At 52.7% G+C, this 16243-nt stretch overlaps 1 protein-coding gene across 3 annotated transcripts in view; it reads left to right on the top strand.

The window, feature by feature from the left end:
* The window catches only part of TRABD2B (TraB domain containing 2B), a 236931-nt gene that overhangs the window by 208135 nt on the left and 12553 nt on the right, over positions 1 to 16243 (top strand). For all 3 annotated transcript variants that reach the window (XR_010124701.1, XM_063656513.1, XM_063656520.1), the window contains 2 exons: positions 10733 to 10823; positions 13843 to 14112. Coding sequence is in view for 2 of the 3 variants with exons in the window: in XM_063656513.1 (XP_063512583.1) it covers positions 10733 to 10823; positions 13843 to 14112 (361 nt within the window). In the remaining variant the exon portion in view is untranslated. The remainder of the gene's footprint in view (positions 1 to 10732; positions 10824 to 13842; positions 14113 to 16243) is intronic.

Consider the following 16243-nt stretch of genomic DNA (forward strand, 5'->3'; position numbering starts at 1 on the left):
TAAATGTGGATGTTGTCACCCAGGCCTGTGTGCTGATTTTATCCTAGCACCCACTGCTCAGTGATCATCCCAATGCATGTGAACTACTCCAGGACAGGGCACATACGCCTCAGAATTGCTGACACCTAGGAGATGTTCTATGAGGACATACTGGACCAAATCACACAGAATGAAGTTCATTCCATTGAGTCAAGGTATCTCCAGGCCCAGTTGCGGGGGTGGTGTCCAGTCCTATGCACTAGAAGAAAATTACAATTTTACCCTTAGTTCCAGGGAAACAGGTTTCTCAGGATATTTACTTGTTCAGCCATCCAGAAATCTAGCATTCTTTTTTCCTGGACTAAAATGAGTAATGTAGGAATTAGAGGAACTGGGCTGGAGACATGAGCCGGACTCAGGGGTGGACCAGGTAACCTCTAGGGCCCATTCATTTCAAACTCTGAGAACCAGTGGTTATCACACACTCCGTCCCTAGCACGTGCTATAATCTGAGTATAATTCTAACTTCTGACATTCCAAAATCCTTGACCCTAACATGCTGTTGCTTTAAAGTTGCACAGCTCTAACATTCCAGCATGCTGTAATCAGAGCCTTCTAACATGCTAGCATTATTGCTCCAGCCTCTCTTGGATTCCTTTGGAGGAGTATGGAGCTAAGAGCCTTCCAGGGATGGAAATCACTCTTCGCAGGACTGCTATCACCTGCTCCACAGGGAGCAGAAGTCCACGCAGAAGGCAGAACTTGAAGAGTTAAGAGGCAAACAGTGTGAGCACCAGAGACAGAGAGGCTGGCTCCATTACCCAGGCACCCACACATTTGGCACATGCAGCCCCCAGGCTCATGCCAGCCTGTTTCTACCCCAGCTAGAGTGCTGCAGACCCATAATTCAAAACACACCTGTGAAGCTGGGACACAGAAGCAGATCAGAGGTAAAGACCCAGGCTTGAGAGAAGAGAGAGATATAAGACCAACACACAGAATACCATTAACACCTTTTAAAATTCATAACGATAGAAATTGCTTCCTAGAGAGTGGACACCATCCTGCTTGAAAAAATTCCCATATCCATCAACTTATATGGCCCTTCCACATCCTCAATTCCTCTTGGAGGGAAACAGGATGGTATTTATTATTCCATTTGGCAGATCAGTAAATCCAAGTACAGACGGGATGTCAGAGAGTCTTAGAACTGGAGTGAAATGGTGGTCACATTATCAAGGTCATTCTTCCTGATGACCAGGAAGTCATCCTGATCCCTAAAAAATCCATCCAGCTGTCACTTGGGCCCTCTGTTCTGCTGGGAATTCTTCTGCTGGGCCTTCCCTGATTTCCTCTCTGGGCTCCCATAGGCCTCCAGGATTTTGCTATCACAGCCTCTCTCATGCTCCCAGTCTAGGATGTCCACTCCCTGAGCATTAAGAAGGTGTGTATTACCCACTTGTTGAATGAATGAATGAATGAATGAATGCACCAACCCTGAGGTCCATAAGCAGAAATGCTGCCTGCTTCTACATTACCCCACAGCAAAACCCAGCCTAAAACCTACATCTTCTGCCCCCATGGTGGGAGACTGAGGGGTCCAGCCACATCACATCTGCCTTTGGAAGTTGAGGCAGATTGACAAATGAAAAGACCTAAGGAAAGAGAGTCCCAGGTACTGTTGAGTAAACCGTGCAATCACAGCTAGAGGAGGGGGAGTTGAGTGCTAAGCAGGAGCGTTTGTAGGGAGGGGAGGCGGCAAGATGATTAGGTAGGGAAAAGCCAGAAAAGAAAGAAAATAGAGCAAGGTGAGAGTTACGCCAAAGATGTGAAGGTAGAAAGGGGATTCTGAGATCTTCTATGTGGCCTTCTCAGAGTCTTTCCTCCTCTGTCTGCACAGTGAGGGGCTTTAGACAGAGCTAGGTCCAAGATCCCCTTTAGCCCCCAACATTCAGCATTTCCACACATATCTAACAGAGATTTGAGTGACTGGCACTGAAAGGAGGCAGGGTAAGTTAGAGAAAGCCTCTTGGAGGAGGTGAAAACCGGTTGAAATTTCCCTGATGCAGATCCAGCTGCCTTCCAGTTTACTCATCATCTCCATAGTCCTCAGGGCAAGACCCACACCCACCTCCTTCTCCATCGTGGTTCTTCACTTGGTGGCCTCAGAAATGGCAGCCCTTCAGAGCTCATAGCTGGGCACAGAAGAGCAGCCATGGTCCATATAGGGCCTTTTTCACCTTGGAAACAAGCGGCAGGCCAGTCACGGTGGCTCACATTTGTAGTCCCAGCACTTTGGGAGTCTGAGGCAGGAGGATCGCTTGAAGCCAGGAGTTTGAGACCAGCCTGGGCAATATCCCAAGACCTCATTTCTACAAAAATAAAAAAATTCACTAGTCATAGTCATGGTGATGCATGCCTATAGTCCCAGATACTCAAGAGGCTAAGGTGGAAGGGTTGCTTGAGCCCAGATGTCAAGGCTGCAGTGAGCCAAGGCTGCACTCCAGCCTGGGTGACAGAGTGAGACCCCCATCTCTAAAAAAAACAAAACAAATGAACAAACAAAAATAACAGCTGCTATCCTCTCTCACTGGCAAGCGCCCTGGTCTGCCACCCTCCCCAAGCTGGAGCTTGAGGCCACGGCATCTGAAGTGTTTCAGAATTTCCAACAGTGCTTCAAAGGGCCCTGCCACCCCACCACGCATGCATCTGGCAGCTGGCATGCCTGTGAAGGGCTGCAATCCTTGGCCAGAGTCGCTGTTGCTGCTTCGGGCCAGAACATCCAGCCAGCCAGAGGAACACCCCCTCCTGGCTTGTCCCTGGCTGGAGCCAGCCCTCACCCTCTGAAACAGGGGAGAGTCTAGAAGAACAGAGTGCCCACACCCCAGGCTGGATCCCAGGTCTGCTCTATCAGTGAAGGAGAATGTACGAATCTGGCAGGGAGCTCAACATTCTTCCTGGACAGTGTGAGAAAGGCAAGAGGAGAAAAAAGTGTAGATTAAGAGCATGGGCTTGGACCCACACTGTGTGAGTTAGAAACCCTGCATTCTCCTGATCAGAAGTCGCCTTGGGCAGATCAGTTGCTTCACTTCTCTCATCCTGCAGCCTCCCACTCTGCAGATGAGCCTGAGATCCAGCTCACTAGCACTCAGGGCCTGGCCTTGCACTACAGCTCAGGGCCTGGCCTTGCACAGTCACTCCGTAAATGTGAGCTCTTGTATTGCCACCATTATTTCAGGGTCCCTGGCCCCCCAGAGCTCAACGTCCTCTAAGAACAGGACTCCCACACAGGAGACAGTAGAGCCACTGGGGTCTAGGGGCAGAAGTGCTTGGTGGCCTCTGAGGATGCAACTGGGACACTGTGGCAAAACCCCAAGAGCCAAATTCAGCTCCAAGTAGCATTGAGGCTCAGTAGGCATGGGGCCCTGTCCCTGCCAACAGGGAGCTCCCAGGAATCCTGGGGTATTGTGATTCTAAAAAAAGGAGCCTCTGGATGTTGTAAAAAGTGACTGCCATGGCCGAGGAGATCCCTGACTGAGCACTGCCTCCTGCAGTTCACAGAACCCATCACAGGCTCTGTCCTGTGCTGACCTGGAATCACCCTGCATGGCCATTGCCTGGGTCTGGGCCTTGACATGGACGTACCCCGTGCCATGCCTGGGCTTGAGCCCAGCTCTGCCCCTTTCTGCCAGTGTGACACAGGGCAAGTTCTGTTAGCCTCAGCAGGGTTGCTCCTCTTGGAATTTGTATCCATCTTTGCGCTGTTCTTGGCAGAGCTGAGCTGTCCAGCTGAAGCCTGGGGCACTTTGATTTCTGACGTCCTGCGTTCTAACAGCCTCCAAAGAGGAGCAGCTGGTAAAGGCTGCTAAAGCAGGCAGAATCTCTGGTTCCACCCAGACACAGCAGTTCCCCATAGGATGTCTGAATACCCCTCACAGGCCTGACAAGTGCTCTTCGACCCTCTGCTTACACACCTCCCAAGGTGGAGCACTCACTTCCTTACAGCTGGACAGTTGCCTGGGAGAGTGTTTTTTGGTCCCAGCTTGAATCTGTCCCCTTCACCATGTCCTGCAGCAATCAGAATGTCATGGAGGAGGGACACCCTCCTGCTCCAACCCCTGCTATTGCCACCTCCCCTTTCACTTTATGTTAGTGCAACCCAGAACTGCTGTTGGCCAGCATGTGCCACACCACCTCTCCCCTCCGTGCGTTTGCTCCTGCTGTGCTCTCTACCAGGAATGCCCTTCCTCCTCTCTTCCTCTCACTCCTCACTCATCTCCTTAGTCTGGGTCCCCCTCCTTCCACTTCAACCCCATGGCCCCTGGCACTGCATGGCTCATGCTGTCCTGTGAGTGTTTGCCTGCCCATCTCCCCCTCTCCATACTGTGACCGCCTCAGGGGAGGGGACTGTGTGTCAGCTCCTGGCACAAGGTTGGGTACAGAGGTGGTGTCATCTCAGGCCCCACTGAACTGAAAGGTCCCCAGCCCTTCCCTGGGCGGCCTGCAAAGCAGGAGAAAGGAAGCTTGGCTCTGCCAGTGTCCCTCCAGACGCTCTTTGAGAGACCAGTTGTCCATCCTCCACTGGCCCTCCCATCCAGCCCTCCTGTCATACTTCCTCAGGAAAACAAACACCGCCATAGCTTGATATCCGGCTGGCCTGTCCTGGCAGCTAGATTAGCATTTGAAAGTTTTCCTTGCATTAATTTCAGACGGAACGTAAATATGGGCTTGGGATGCCTCTTCCAGGAGGAGAAAACTGGAAACCCAGCATACTCACTGGAGAGAAAACATGTGTGCTGGTCAGGGGGAGCCAGTGCTGCTTTGGAGCCTTTGTGGGAACATCTGGTTCTCCCCTCCTCCCTCTGCCCAGCCCCTCAACACGGTCCTGAAACTACCCTGTTAATTGTGTGTTGTTCTTGCTGAGCATTTGCACACTCTCTTCTCCAATCTGGTGAACACTGGAAGGGACACATGTTTCTGACAATTTCCTGCCCCCAAATGTGAACTCAGGACCCCTCGCAGCTGCCAATACTTCAGAGTAGGTGTAATAGGACGTGCAGTAAACTGGGACATCTCTAGATTGAAGTCCAAGCTTTGCCTTTTACCAGGTGTGTGACCTTGGGCGAGTCCGGTCCCCTCACTGAGCCTGTTCCCTCATCTGGAAACTGGCAACACCTCAAAGGGCCGCTGCAAGGATGAAATGAAATGACGTTTGAGAAGCATCCTGTACTCGGGAGGCCCACTAAGTATGAGTGTGTGTTCAGGTCATCAAACGAAGGAATCAGAGAGGTGGGAGGACCCATGAGACCATGGGGCCCAACACCATGTGGGGAAACGGAGGCACAAAGCGAGAATGGAAACTCCCCACGGTGACATGGTTAATTGATGAGTGGGGTGTTCTAACAGTCCTAACCCCAGGACAGGACTCGCTCTACCCTGCCTTCCGATGTCAGAGGATCAACAGGGGCTATCAGGCTGTGCCAGGCTGATGGGAGGCGGGGTAGATCTGGCCTTGGCCTGTGCTCTGCTCACTGAGCCTTGTGCCCTGGCATAGGCTAGATTGCATTTAGGAGAAAGGGAGTCTTTTTCTTTGCACTAAAACATCATGGGGGCTGCACATGCTCAGAGCAGGGCACCTCTTCCTGTTTGTATATAAGTGTCCTTTATGTGGGACCCTGGCTTCTCTCAAGATAGACAAGCACCATCCCAGCCCCACAATTTTTAAGATCCAATCCACCTTCAGGCCCTTGCTTCTCCTTACTTTGCCTGTCTTCTCTTACATCTGCATCTGAATCCCACCCATCTTGGGGGAGTCCTTGATACATAACTGGATACATGAGCCCCTCCTCTAGGAAGCCTTCCCTGATGTCCTCAGTGAATTGGTCTCCACCACGCTTTTTGTCTTCATTTCTGGGTTCCCTCTTTCCTGTTTCTCCCTTCTCTCCTTACCTGTCTGTCTCTGTGTCTTTGTATCTCTTTGTCCTGTCCTTGTCTCTTTCTCTTTTTCTTGGTGTCTCTTCTTCCATCTCTCCCTACTGTTGTCTCTGTGTCTCTTACTGCCTGTCTCTGGGCCCCTTTCTCTTTCTCTCCACATTGTCTTTCTGCTCCCCATTTGGTCCTGAAGCTCTCTTCCTCCTCCGTGCCCCTTTCTGTGAGTGTCTCTCTGCTCTTCTCCCTACCTCTCTCTCTGTCTCCTCTCTCCCTCTCTTTGTCTGCATGGCTCTGTGTGCCGCAACCCCCCCGCCCCCAACCCTATGGTCCTCCCTCTGTTTCCTCCTCTTCTCATCCACGAGGCCTCAGCAGATGAAATGGAACGTATCTTCCTGCAGAGAGCTGGCCAGAGAACAGCTGTCAGTGCTGGAAGGGGCTGCTGAGCCGTGGCCAGGAGACCTGGGGAGCCTGGGCAAGCCTTGCAGGCTGAGCCCCAACATCGTGGGGCCCCTTTGGAGACTTTCCATGACTTTCCCTGCAGGTTCCAGGATAGGTGTGGCACCTATTTTAGGATTTCTGACCTTGGAGGCAAACATAGTTCCTGTCTGCCAGCTCCTGGGGACAGCATGCTCTGGGCCCTGACTCAGGGGCTGGTCCAAGGGCCAAATTCCTGGGATTGGTAGAATCTGGAGGAGCACCACCAAGGGGCAAGGCTGAGTTACAAGAAGAGGAGATCCATGAGCTCAGGTCTCCTGGGGATAGGATGAGATCATGGAAAGGATATGGAGTAACAGGTTTTTTCACTCATTCATTCAACACACATTCACAAAGCCACTGCCACATGCCACACTTGAGTTTACCTCTGGGGATAAAGATGAATCAGGCATGACCCCTGCCCTCAAAAAGCTCTTAGATCCCCCTCATGTGGGTTGGGAGCACGTTCTGACAAAGTCAGCTCTGGGGTGTGAACTAGGGAGAACAAGGAGAGCAGTTTCTGCAGTGATTCAGGCAGAAGGTGATGGTGACCTAGGCCAAAGTTAAGCACCTTTAGGAGGTCACATCAGGGGGCCTCTGGGAACTGATTGTATGAAGATGAGGGGAGAGGAGAATCAAGATAGGACCTATTTAGGTTGAATAGCAGAGCCTGGTTGAGACACAAGACATTCTTGCAGAGAAGGATGAGTTGGATTCTGTAGGTTCTGAGGATGTTTAGGTGGAGATGTCCAGTAGGTCACTGGACAAATGCATCTGGGCAAAAATGGCAATTCCAGAGTGGTCAGCATTGTGGAGTTACCAAAACCATCCGGGTGGATGATCTGTCTGTGGGTGAGAAGAAGAGGGCCAAGGGCATGGTTCCCAGGGCTCCCACATTGACTGGGCAGGAGAAGGAGGAGCTCACCAACAGGACAGATAGGGGGCAGTGAGAGAAGTACAGAGAGAACCAGGATGGAATGGAGTCGTGAGCACTAGGGCAGTTGCCAGTGTTGCCAACCCAGCTGTGGGGTGCTGTGAAACCAAGCCCAGAGAGGGAAGGGTGGTAGAAACACGGGCTCAGGAGTGCAGGAACTGCATTACACAGTTCTGGGGCACAGGCCACATGGGAGTGGCGCCTCCTCGAGTTGTGCAAGGAGTAGCCACCTGGGTGGAGGTGACCATTCTCCCTGCCCTGGCAGAGGGAAAGGAAGGTGAGTGTGGCTTAGAGAAGGAGAGAATGGGAATTGGAAGGATTATTCCTGATTGGTTTCATTTTCTCAAAGCATCTGAAGTCTTCTGTTTTGGGTCTTACAGAAAACAATAAAGGTCTGGAATGGTTGAAGTTGAGGGGATGGATAGGAACACTGGCCAGACACATGAACCATTGCCACGCAGTGCTCAGGATCCAGTGGGCATCCTGTGAGGCCTGCACTGTCAGCTGGGCTGGGGCCTGGGCCCTCTAAGTGTCTCCTCTACTAAGTCCCAGAAATGCTCCTTTTGGAGCAGCCACACAGCAGTCAGTAAATATTTGCTGCTGCTCCTGTACAGCCCGAGGCAGGGCTGTTTTCCCTGGCAGCTCTTGAAATCCTCTGGGCAGACGCAAGGACCACTGTTGGGCTGGGAGGCCTTGTCTTTGAACAGGTCTCCATGGAGGCAGAAAAGGAATTGCCTTTGCTGCCAGGAGTAGAGTCCAAGAACTGCTTGCAGAGAGTTCCTCTAGCCTGTGTGCTGGAGGCTGCCTCTTCCCATCCCTTTCCAGCCTTATGGTGCTGTGGGGAAAGGCAAGAGTGCTGATGACCCCAGCCCTGCCAGGGACTGTCTGCAGCCCATCACTCAGTACTGCACTCTGGGCTTTTCCAAGGGACATCCACTTCTTCTGCCTCATTAGGGCTTTACAGTTGCCCCAAGGAGTCGGTCAAAGAACTGTAGGCCCATTTGACACACAAGAAAACTGAGGCTGGTGGCAGGGAAGCCACTTGCTTAAGATCACAGGCTGAGGGGTGGAATGAGAGCCTTGGCAGGAGCCTGGATCTTTTGTCCTCAACAGCACTAGGTCAGGGCCAGAGCTCTGGAAGGGCCTGTTCATGCCTGTGCTGCCCATGCCTCTTCTGCAGTTAGCTTCCCAAATGTGCATCATTCACCTCCTAGTCATTGCACGTGCTGTTCCCCCTACTGGAACAGCCTCCCCCACTGTGCCACCCACTCCTGTCCTCACCTCGATAACTCTTATCCCACCCTGCAGATAGCAGTGCCCCCTCCAGGAAGTCTGCTTGACCCCAGGCTGGCTTAGAGGCCTCCTGTGTGCCCTCACAGCCTCCTGTGTGAACAGTTCCCTCTCCATCATACTTAGTGCCCGGATTACAGGATTCCCATTCTCAAGTCTGTGAGTGCCTGGAAAAGGACCCTGCCTCTTCATCACTACCCAGCACAAGATATGCACCTAGGCAGTGTTCATTAAATGAATGAAATGAATAGGTGAGGAAAAGAAATAAAAGAGGGAGGTATCTTTTCATAAGGGTCTCTGGAATGAAATAAAAACCTTCCCCATAGGCTCTGAGAGCCAGAAGAGCCCATAGATATTATGCGTAGCAAGAAACTGAGGGCATTAGAGGGTAATATGCTTGCCTGAGGTCTCAGAGTAAGTGTGGTGGATGCCAGACTAGAGCCCTCTGACATTCCAAGCCCAGTGACCTTTCCCAGTGATCCTCAAGTGAAACTTCAGGGAGGCAGGGTCAGCCAGCCACGTGGCACGTAGTCAGGCATGGTCAGCCAGGCCCAAGGTAACTCCAGATGCTCTGGCGGGGCATGGTCAGCAAGAGGGAGATCACTGGGCTGGGAGACTTCCTGAGGAGTTGTGAAACCAGCCCAGAGGTGTGCAAGGCTAGTGGGGCAAGACAGCGGCACGGTTCGTTCTCTGCTCCAGCCACTATGCAGTTCCGTGTTGGCTTCCTCTGCCAGATCATCTCTGTTCCCCAACAGCCTGTCCACTTTCTGTTCTCCTAGACCTCCCTGGGGCTGTCAGCATGCTGACCTTCTGGCTTCCACCTGTCACCACCATTCACAGGCAATAAGAGGAATAGTGTAGGGATCTACCCTAGGGTCCGGGATGAACAGGGAGCAGGAGGGGAGAGTACTTCCCTAATGAGTGCTGCCACAGGGCAGGCCCATGGCAGGAGAGGCCCAGGGGCCCTGAACAAGCACCCAGTGTCCACATTGAGCAGGTGGGGGAGACTGAGGCCCCCGAGGCAGAGGGACATCCCAGAGTGCTGACTCCCAGCACCTCCTGTGTCCACAGCCACTGGGCCTCCTGAGGGTTCTTCACAACTAGAGCCCAGGAGAGGCTCCCTTGAGTACTCAGACATCAAGCCTGCATTCCAACACAGGAAGACGATTTCCACTCCCATCCGGGGCTTTCAACTAAATTGCCCATTTCTGTATTCATTGTGCCTAGCGCAGAACTGACCACAGAGCAAGGTTGTCATGAATGTTTGCTGAATGAATGAATAGTGAGTAGGGGACTGAGATGGAGGCCAGCCCCTCTCCCCACACACACCTCTGGAGGGTTCAGTTCTGTGTTTGTGCCTCCTGTAGGTCACCGTCACTGTCTGCCGGGCCCTGCAATCAGTCAGGGTTTTTTGGTTACCCCCGCCGGGATCTTACACCTCAGTGAGTCCCAGGACCTGGCCCATAGTGTGTTCTCCACAGATACTGGGCGGATGAGTCTGTGAATCCAGCCGGTAGGTGCTGAGCCTGTGCAGGGCAGTGGAGATGCCATCTCTGCTCTCTGGGAGCTGAGTGAGGAGGCCCACATGAACACACAGAACCCCACTCCCATGCTAAAGGAGGGAGACCTGAGTTGCTGGTAGAACTTACCAACATGAGCCATAGCCCTGCTAGGGCTTGAGGGTTCATTGGAGCTGGGCTTTGAGTGACTGCTGGAGGCTGTCCCAGCCTGGACGGTTGGGGGCTGGGGTCAGCTTCATGGTATGAGGCACAGAGATGCACCAGGGAAGCACAGAGAGCCCTTACTATGTGCAGGTAGCTGTTTCTTATAATCCTCACAGCAACCCTGGATGTTGCCATTATAACCATTCTCACTTTGCAGATGAGGAAACTGAGGCATGGGCAGATACAGTTAATGAGTGGCAGAGCCAGGACTTGAACCCAGGCAGGGTGGCACCAGGACCATGTCTTACCTTCTATGCCATACTGCCTCTCAGGGAATCTGGAGCATTGACTTTGGTGTAGGTCACTGGCCCAGATACAAACTTAGGGGATGGCCTGGGGCAGTCCCCTGTGGCCGGTGGCCTGGCATGTGGCTGAGCCCCTTTTGTCACTTGTGTTCCAGGTCACTTTCTGGGGAACAACACAGTCATCGACATCCTGCGGCAGGCAGGGCTGGAGGTGGACCACACACCTGCCGGGCAGGCCATACACAGGTAAGCCACATCTGGGTGTGCCTTGGCCCTCACTGACCCTGCCTTCCTACCCAGGCTTTCAGGAGAGCTGTGAAGAAGCTTCTGGTGAGGCAGGGGCGGGTCTCTACCAGGAAGCAAGAATGGAAAGGCTGGGCTGGAGGCAGGAGATTGGGAAGGAGCTGGTGAGCCATCTTGGCTGTAGGTGACAGCAGGGCCAGAGCATGGGTGGGAGTGAGAGCAGCGTTAGGACTGGAGAGGTGCTTATGATTTACAGATGGTGGGTTGGGTCGGGGGTAGAGGGACTCAGTAGAACTCCTGGGTGCTGCTTGGAAGACTGTGTGGCTGCCCTGGCTCTGAATCGAGATGGTCCTGGGAGGATGGGCAGGGCCCTGGTCTCTTTCCTGGGTCACAGCCCCACTCTGTGGCAGCCCTGCTGCCACACCCACTCCTGGTTCTCACCTTCTCCGTTGCTGTCTCTGGCTATGCCCCTCACCCCTAACTTTCCTGCCAGGGCATACCCAACCTGCTCAAATAGCCACTAGTGGCCATCCGCTATTCCTGCCAGGTCTTCCAACCCCCACCCCCACAGTCTGGGAGCTGCCCGAGGGTAGGAACCAGCTCAGTCCATCTGTGGTTCCACAGCACCAGCACCAGGCCAGGCATGAGAGGTGTCAGCGAGAGCCAGGCTCTGAGTCCCGGGGAGCCCCAGAGGTCAGTGGCAGGATCTTCAGACTCCAGGGTTCCATGCAGCTCGTGCTCCAGCATAAAGGCCCGGAGTTTGAAAGAAGCTTGGATCCTCATAGCCAGTATTTATTAACTGCTCACTCCGTACCAGGCTCTAAGACCTTTTAACTCATTTAATCTGCATAACAGCCCTGTCTGGTCAAAGCTATGAGTTTCCCCACCTTATCCTTGAGGAACATGAGGCCCAGAGAGGTGCAGTCACTTGCAGAAGGACACACAGCGGTGTAAGTGGCAGTCTGGCTCCAGGGCTTCCCTGAACTCCTATTACTCCGTGTACCAGCTCTGAGGGTGAGCTGAGGTCTCGATAAACCCTCACATTGGTACTTCATCCCAGTCTCCCACCACTTATCATCAGAGTCAAACTGACAAGGCTGCTCTTCCTGCCTGAACCGTTTGAGCGCAGCACACATTAGTTTGTACTGGGGGCCAGGGGCAAGCATGTGTTTGAGGGGTGGGGATTCCAAGGTAGCCTCAGGGACAAAGCCTTCTTCAAGTTTCCCTCCTCTCCCCTCACCCCAGCCCTCACCCCAGCAGCCCCAAGGACCTTCCCCTTGAAGCTCATTGTGTCTGTTCTGGCCAGGGCAGGGGAGGCAGGCAGGCCAGTGAGGCTAGCAAGCCTCCTATTCATCTCAGAGCCCAGGCATTAGGGGAGGGGGCCCTCCACAGCTCCCCCATGGGCTCTGCTCAAAGGACTCTCAGCCTTAGCCTCCTGCACGGGGGAGCAAGGGAGCTGGCAGGGTGGAGGGGGGCGGGGACGCTGAGGAGGCTCCAACAATAAAAGCCATCATCGGCCACAGGTGCTTCCTGGATCTAGCTTTTTGTCTGACTGTTTTGAATTATCTCCCCAGCAGCTGCGGCATCGCCAGGCAGCCTGAATCCTGAGAATCTGGGGTTACCATGGGGGTAGGGGAGGAGAGGCTGAGCTGATGGCCTTCTTGCCTTCCAAGAGAGAGGCTCCTCACCCATCGTGCCGTGTGAGAGTGGGCTGGGAAGACGGCCTGCCTGCTGTCTTGGGTACTGCCTAACCATGCAAGCTGCCCACTCAGCCACAATTCCTGAAACCATTCCCAACCTTCTCCCAGGATCACACGTCCCTAAAACAAATTCTATTGTGGCCATGGAGAGGAAAGAATAAAAGGGAGAAAAACAGAGGGTGCCCTTGGGCTAAGCGGTGCACGTGTATGCCCCTGTATACACATGAATTCCACAATGTGACAAATGACACTTTAGCACCTGCCTGACAGCCAGGTCTATTTGCTTGTCGGCCAACATCCAAGAGAGGCTTATGTGCCAGGCACTGTGTTAAGACCTCATCTCATTCATCCTCATGACAACCCCGTGAAGTACGTAGTAGTATTATTCTTGTGCTATAGCTCATTGCTGCTTGAGATGATTAAATAACTTGCCCTTCATCACACAGCCTGCAAGTTGTGGAGCTGGGCTGTGGACCCACATCAGTCTACCTCCAGCTCAAACTCTGACTGCTTAACACTGTCCTTGCTCCACTGAAAAGATGCACAGGAAATGTGTATTGAATGTATGAATGGAAGGTTGGATGAATGCACAATGCTAATAATATTACTTAAATGTTTTGGCTGCTTACTATTTGCCAGACACTGTTCTCGGTGCTTTGCCGGTGTTCACCTTCATAATCCTGATGAAGTACCCTGTGAGATACAGGCTGCAACACCCCCATTTCACAGAGTAGGAGACTGAGCACAGTGAGGTTAAACTCACCTAAAGTCTCAGCCAGAGTTGTTGAATAAATGAGACGCTGACCAAGCTCAGATACGCCCCAGAGACCTACCCAGGGCTCGCTCCCTCACCTCATCCTAGCCTGGGCTCAAATATCACCTGCTGGTGACCAGACCACCTTCCCTGAGCAGCACCCTTCACCCCCACTCTCACACCTGTCTCTGTTTCATTTGCTCCTCGGCAGTTGGCAGTGTCTGACATCCTCTGTTTTACTCTCTGTCTTCTGCTTTGGAATGTAAACTCTCAGAGATCAGAGGCATTGTCTGTTTCCATCATGCTGATACCTACCTCCTAAAAAAGTGCCTGGGACAGGGTTGGTGCTCAGTAAATATCCGTCGACTAAACAAATGAAAGCATGACTCAAAGCACTGGCTCTCAGCACCAGACAAGGTTTCTTGGGTTGCTGTCATCGGGCCCAGCAGGGGCACCCTGGCACTTTCTCCTGCCATGACAAACTCCCAATGAATTGGATTGTATTCCCCGCCACACATGGATGACATTCTCCAACACATTTGCCCCATGTGTCATTACCTCTTTCCAGCCCTGCCCCCCAGAGCCCAGCGCCCTCTCCTGAGGGGACCTCGACGAGCCCGGCCCCAGTGACCCCAGCTGCCGCTGTCCCCGAAGCACCCTCCGTGACCCCCACCGCCCCACCTGAGGATGAGGATCCAGCCCTGTCGCCACACCTCCTGCTCCCCGACAGCCTCAGCCAGCTGGAGGAGTTTGGCCGGCAGAGGAAGTGGCACAAGAGGCAGAGCACACATCAGCGGCCACGGCAGTTCAATGACCTCTGGGTCCGCATCGAGGACAGGTGAGCCAGGGAGGGCAGGTCTGCCCAGGAGCTGGGCATCTGCACCCGGGGTAGTATACCCTGAACCCCCCACAGCTGAGCACACTGTCGTCAGGCCAGCCCTGCTCTAAGGAAGTGTGGCAGGTGGCTTTATACAGCACGTTCACATCTGATTTTTTAGTTTTATTCTCAAAACAAAAGCAATTCAACAACAAGTACAGTTCTCTGCATCTTAAAGGTGAGGAAATAGAAGCTTTCTTCAGGCACAGTGCACAAATCTGCTTTGCACTCAGCTTTCCTGGGACACACCTGTACAAACAGGGCACCATTTGTCCCATGGACTGGAGGTGAAACTAGGAGAAAATGGAACAAGTTGGCTAAGCCAAAAGGCATGAGCTCCCTGTGCCTAGAAGGTGTGAGTAGCCGACACCCTGGCAGGGAGGCTGCAAAGGAGACCATGCTCTAAGAGAGAGATGGGACAGATGGTGATCAATGCCATTGAAGCTGTGGGCTCCATCTTGGGAGCGGATGGGGGATTTGTGATATACCTTGTTGAAAATGGGCAGATACAAGAAATCATCCTAATGTACGGAGACCCTTCTGTCCTCTTCTTATATGTCCCTCCTGCCACCTCTACCACCCACCTCAGCTTGTCTGTCACCAAAGTCCTGCTGTGACCAGGATGCTGTCTTCCAACCTGTGCCTGCAATCTCAGTACACAGGAGTTTCCCTAGATTCCACTTTTTGGCAGGAATCTCCATATTTAGTGAACAGTGTTGCTAGAGCACAGGGAATGTCCCAGGGAGGGACTGTCAGTGATGGGGTAGAGTCCTACCCACTGCAGTGGCCCAGCCCTGAATATGCCATGCTCAGCAGTCATAGAGTCTCCATCTCAGAGTCTCTATCAGAGGGAGCCTCAGACTCTCCATCTGGACCCTAGAGATCACCATCCAGGATTTTCCCCCAAAACCCTAGAGAGAATCACCTTGGCTACTTGTTAAATAAACAGATTCTCAGGCCCCACAGCAGACCTCATGTATCAGAATGTGGAGGACAAAGGCCTGGGAATCTGTATTTTGCGTGTACACCTGGAGATACTTCTGAGCAGCTGTGGGAAACCCTGACTACGCTCTGCATTATAGATGGTGAACCAAGGCCCAAGTCGGAGAGGGTTTGACCAGGGTCCCCACAAGGAATCAAGGGCTGCCTCTTGCACTTTGCACTTCATGAATCTCCTATAGCCAGGTCTCAGAGCCAATGACAAAATGTTGACATGGTCCAGCCCATTATCATAAACTGTGGGGTACACACTGTCTTTAAAAGACTTCCAGCAAATAAGAGTCAAGCCCATTGATCCTTTGGGCATTGGTTTCAGAGAACCTTGGGTTACTGAGAAGTGTACTTCTGCAGAACCTGGCCCTGTGTATTAGTCTGTTCTCACACTGCTAATAAAGACATACCCGAGACTGGGTAATTTATGAAGAAAAGAGGTTTCATTGACTCACAGTTCCACATGGCTGAGGAAGACTCATAATCATGGCAGAAGGCAAGGAGGAGCAAAGCCACATCTTACATGGCAGCAGGCAAAGAGAGAGAATGAGAACCAAGCGAAAGGGGTTATAAAACCTTCAGATCTCATGAGACTTATTCACTACCACAAGAATAATATGAGGGAAACCGCCCCCATGATTCCATTATCTCCCACCAGGTCCCTCCCACAACACATGGGAATTATGGCAGTTACAATTCAAGATGAGATTTGGGTTTAGACACAGCCTAACCATATCACCCTGCCTGCCTAAGGCAGAGGCATTACTGTGGCTATATTGGCTATGACACATTTGGGTCATGTGCCCAGCATGGGCCTCCCCCCTCTAATCAGGAGTGAGGGCATAGAGTTACTGAGAGCCACTTTCGTCAGTGGCAGGGAGGGTTTGCAGTCTGCCAAGGAGGCTTGAGGCAAGTGAAGGAGCTGGCAGCCCGTTAAAAATTCCAATTAGGCTGGTCACTCAGAGCCCTGATCAACACACCAGGGTGATCAGGAGACCTGGCCGGTGGTGGGGCCAGCCCAAAGGGTGACGGGAAGCTGGGCTGTCAGCTCCAGCAATGGAGCTCCAGCCCCTAACCATGTCTGAAAGGTAAATTTCAGCAA

Source organism: Pongo pygmaeus, chromosome 1, assembly GCF_028885625.2.
Source record: "Pongo pygmaeus isolate AG05252 chromosome 1, NHGRI_mPonPyg2-v2.0_pri, whole genome shotgun sequence".
Taxonomy (NCBI): Eukaryota; Metazoa; Chordata; class Mammalia; order Primates; family Hominidae; genus Pongo; species Pongo pygmaeus.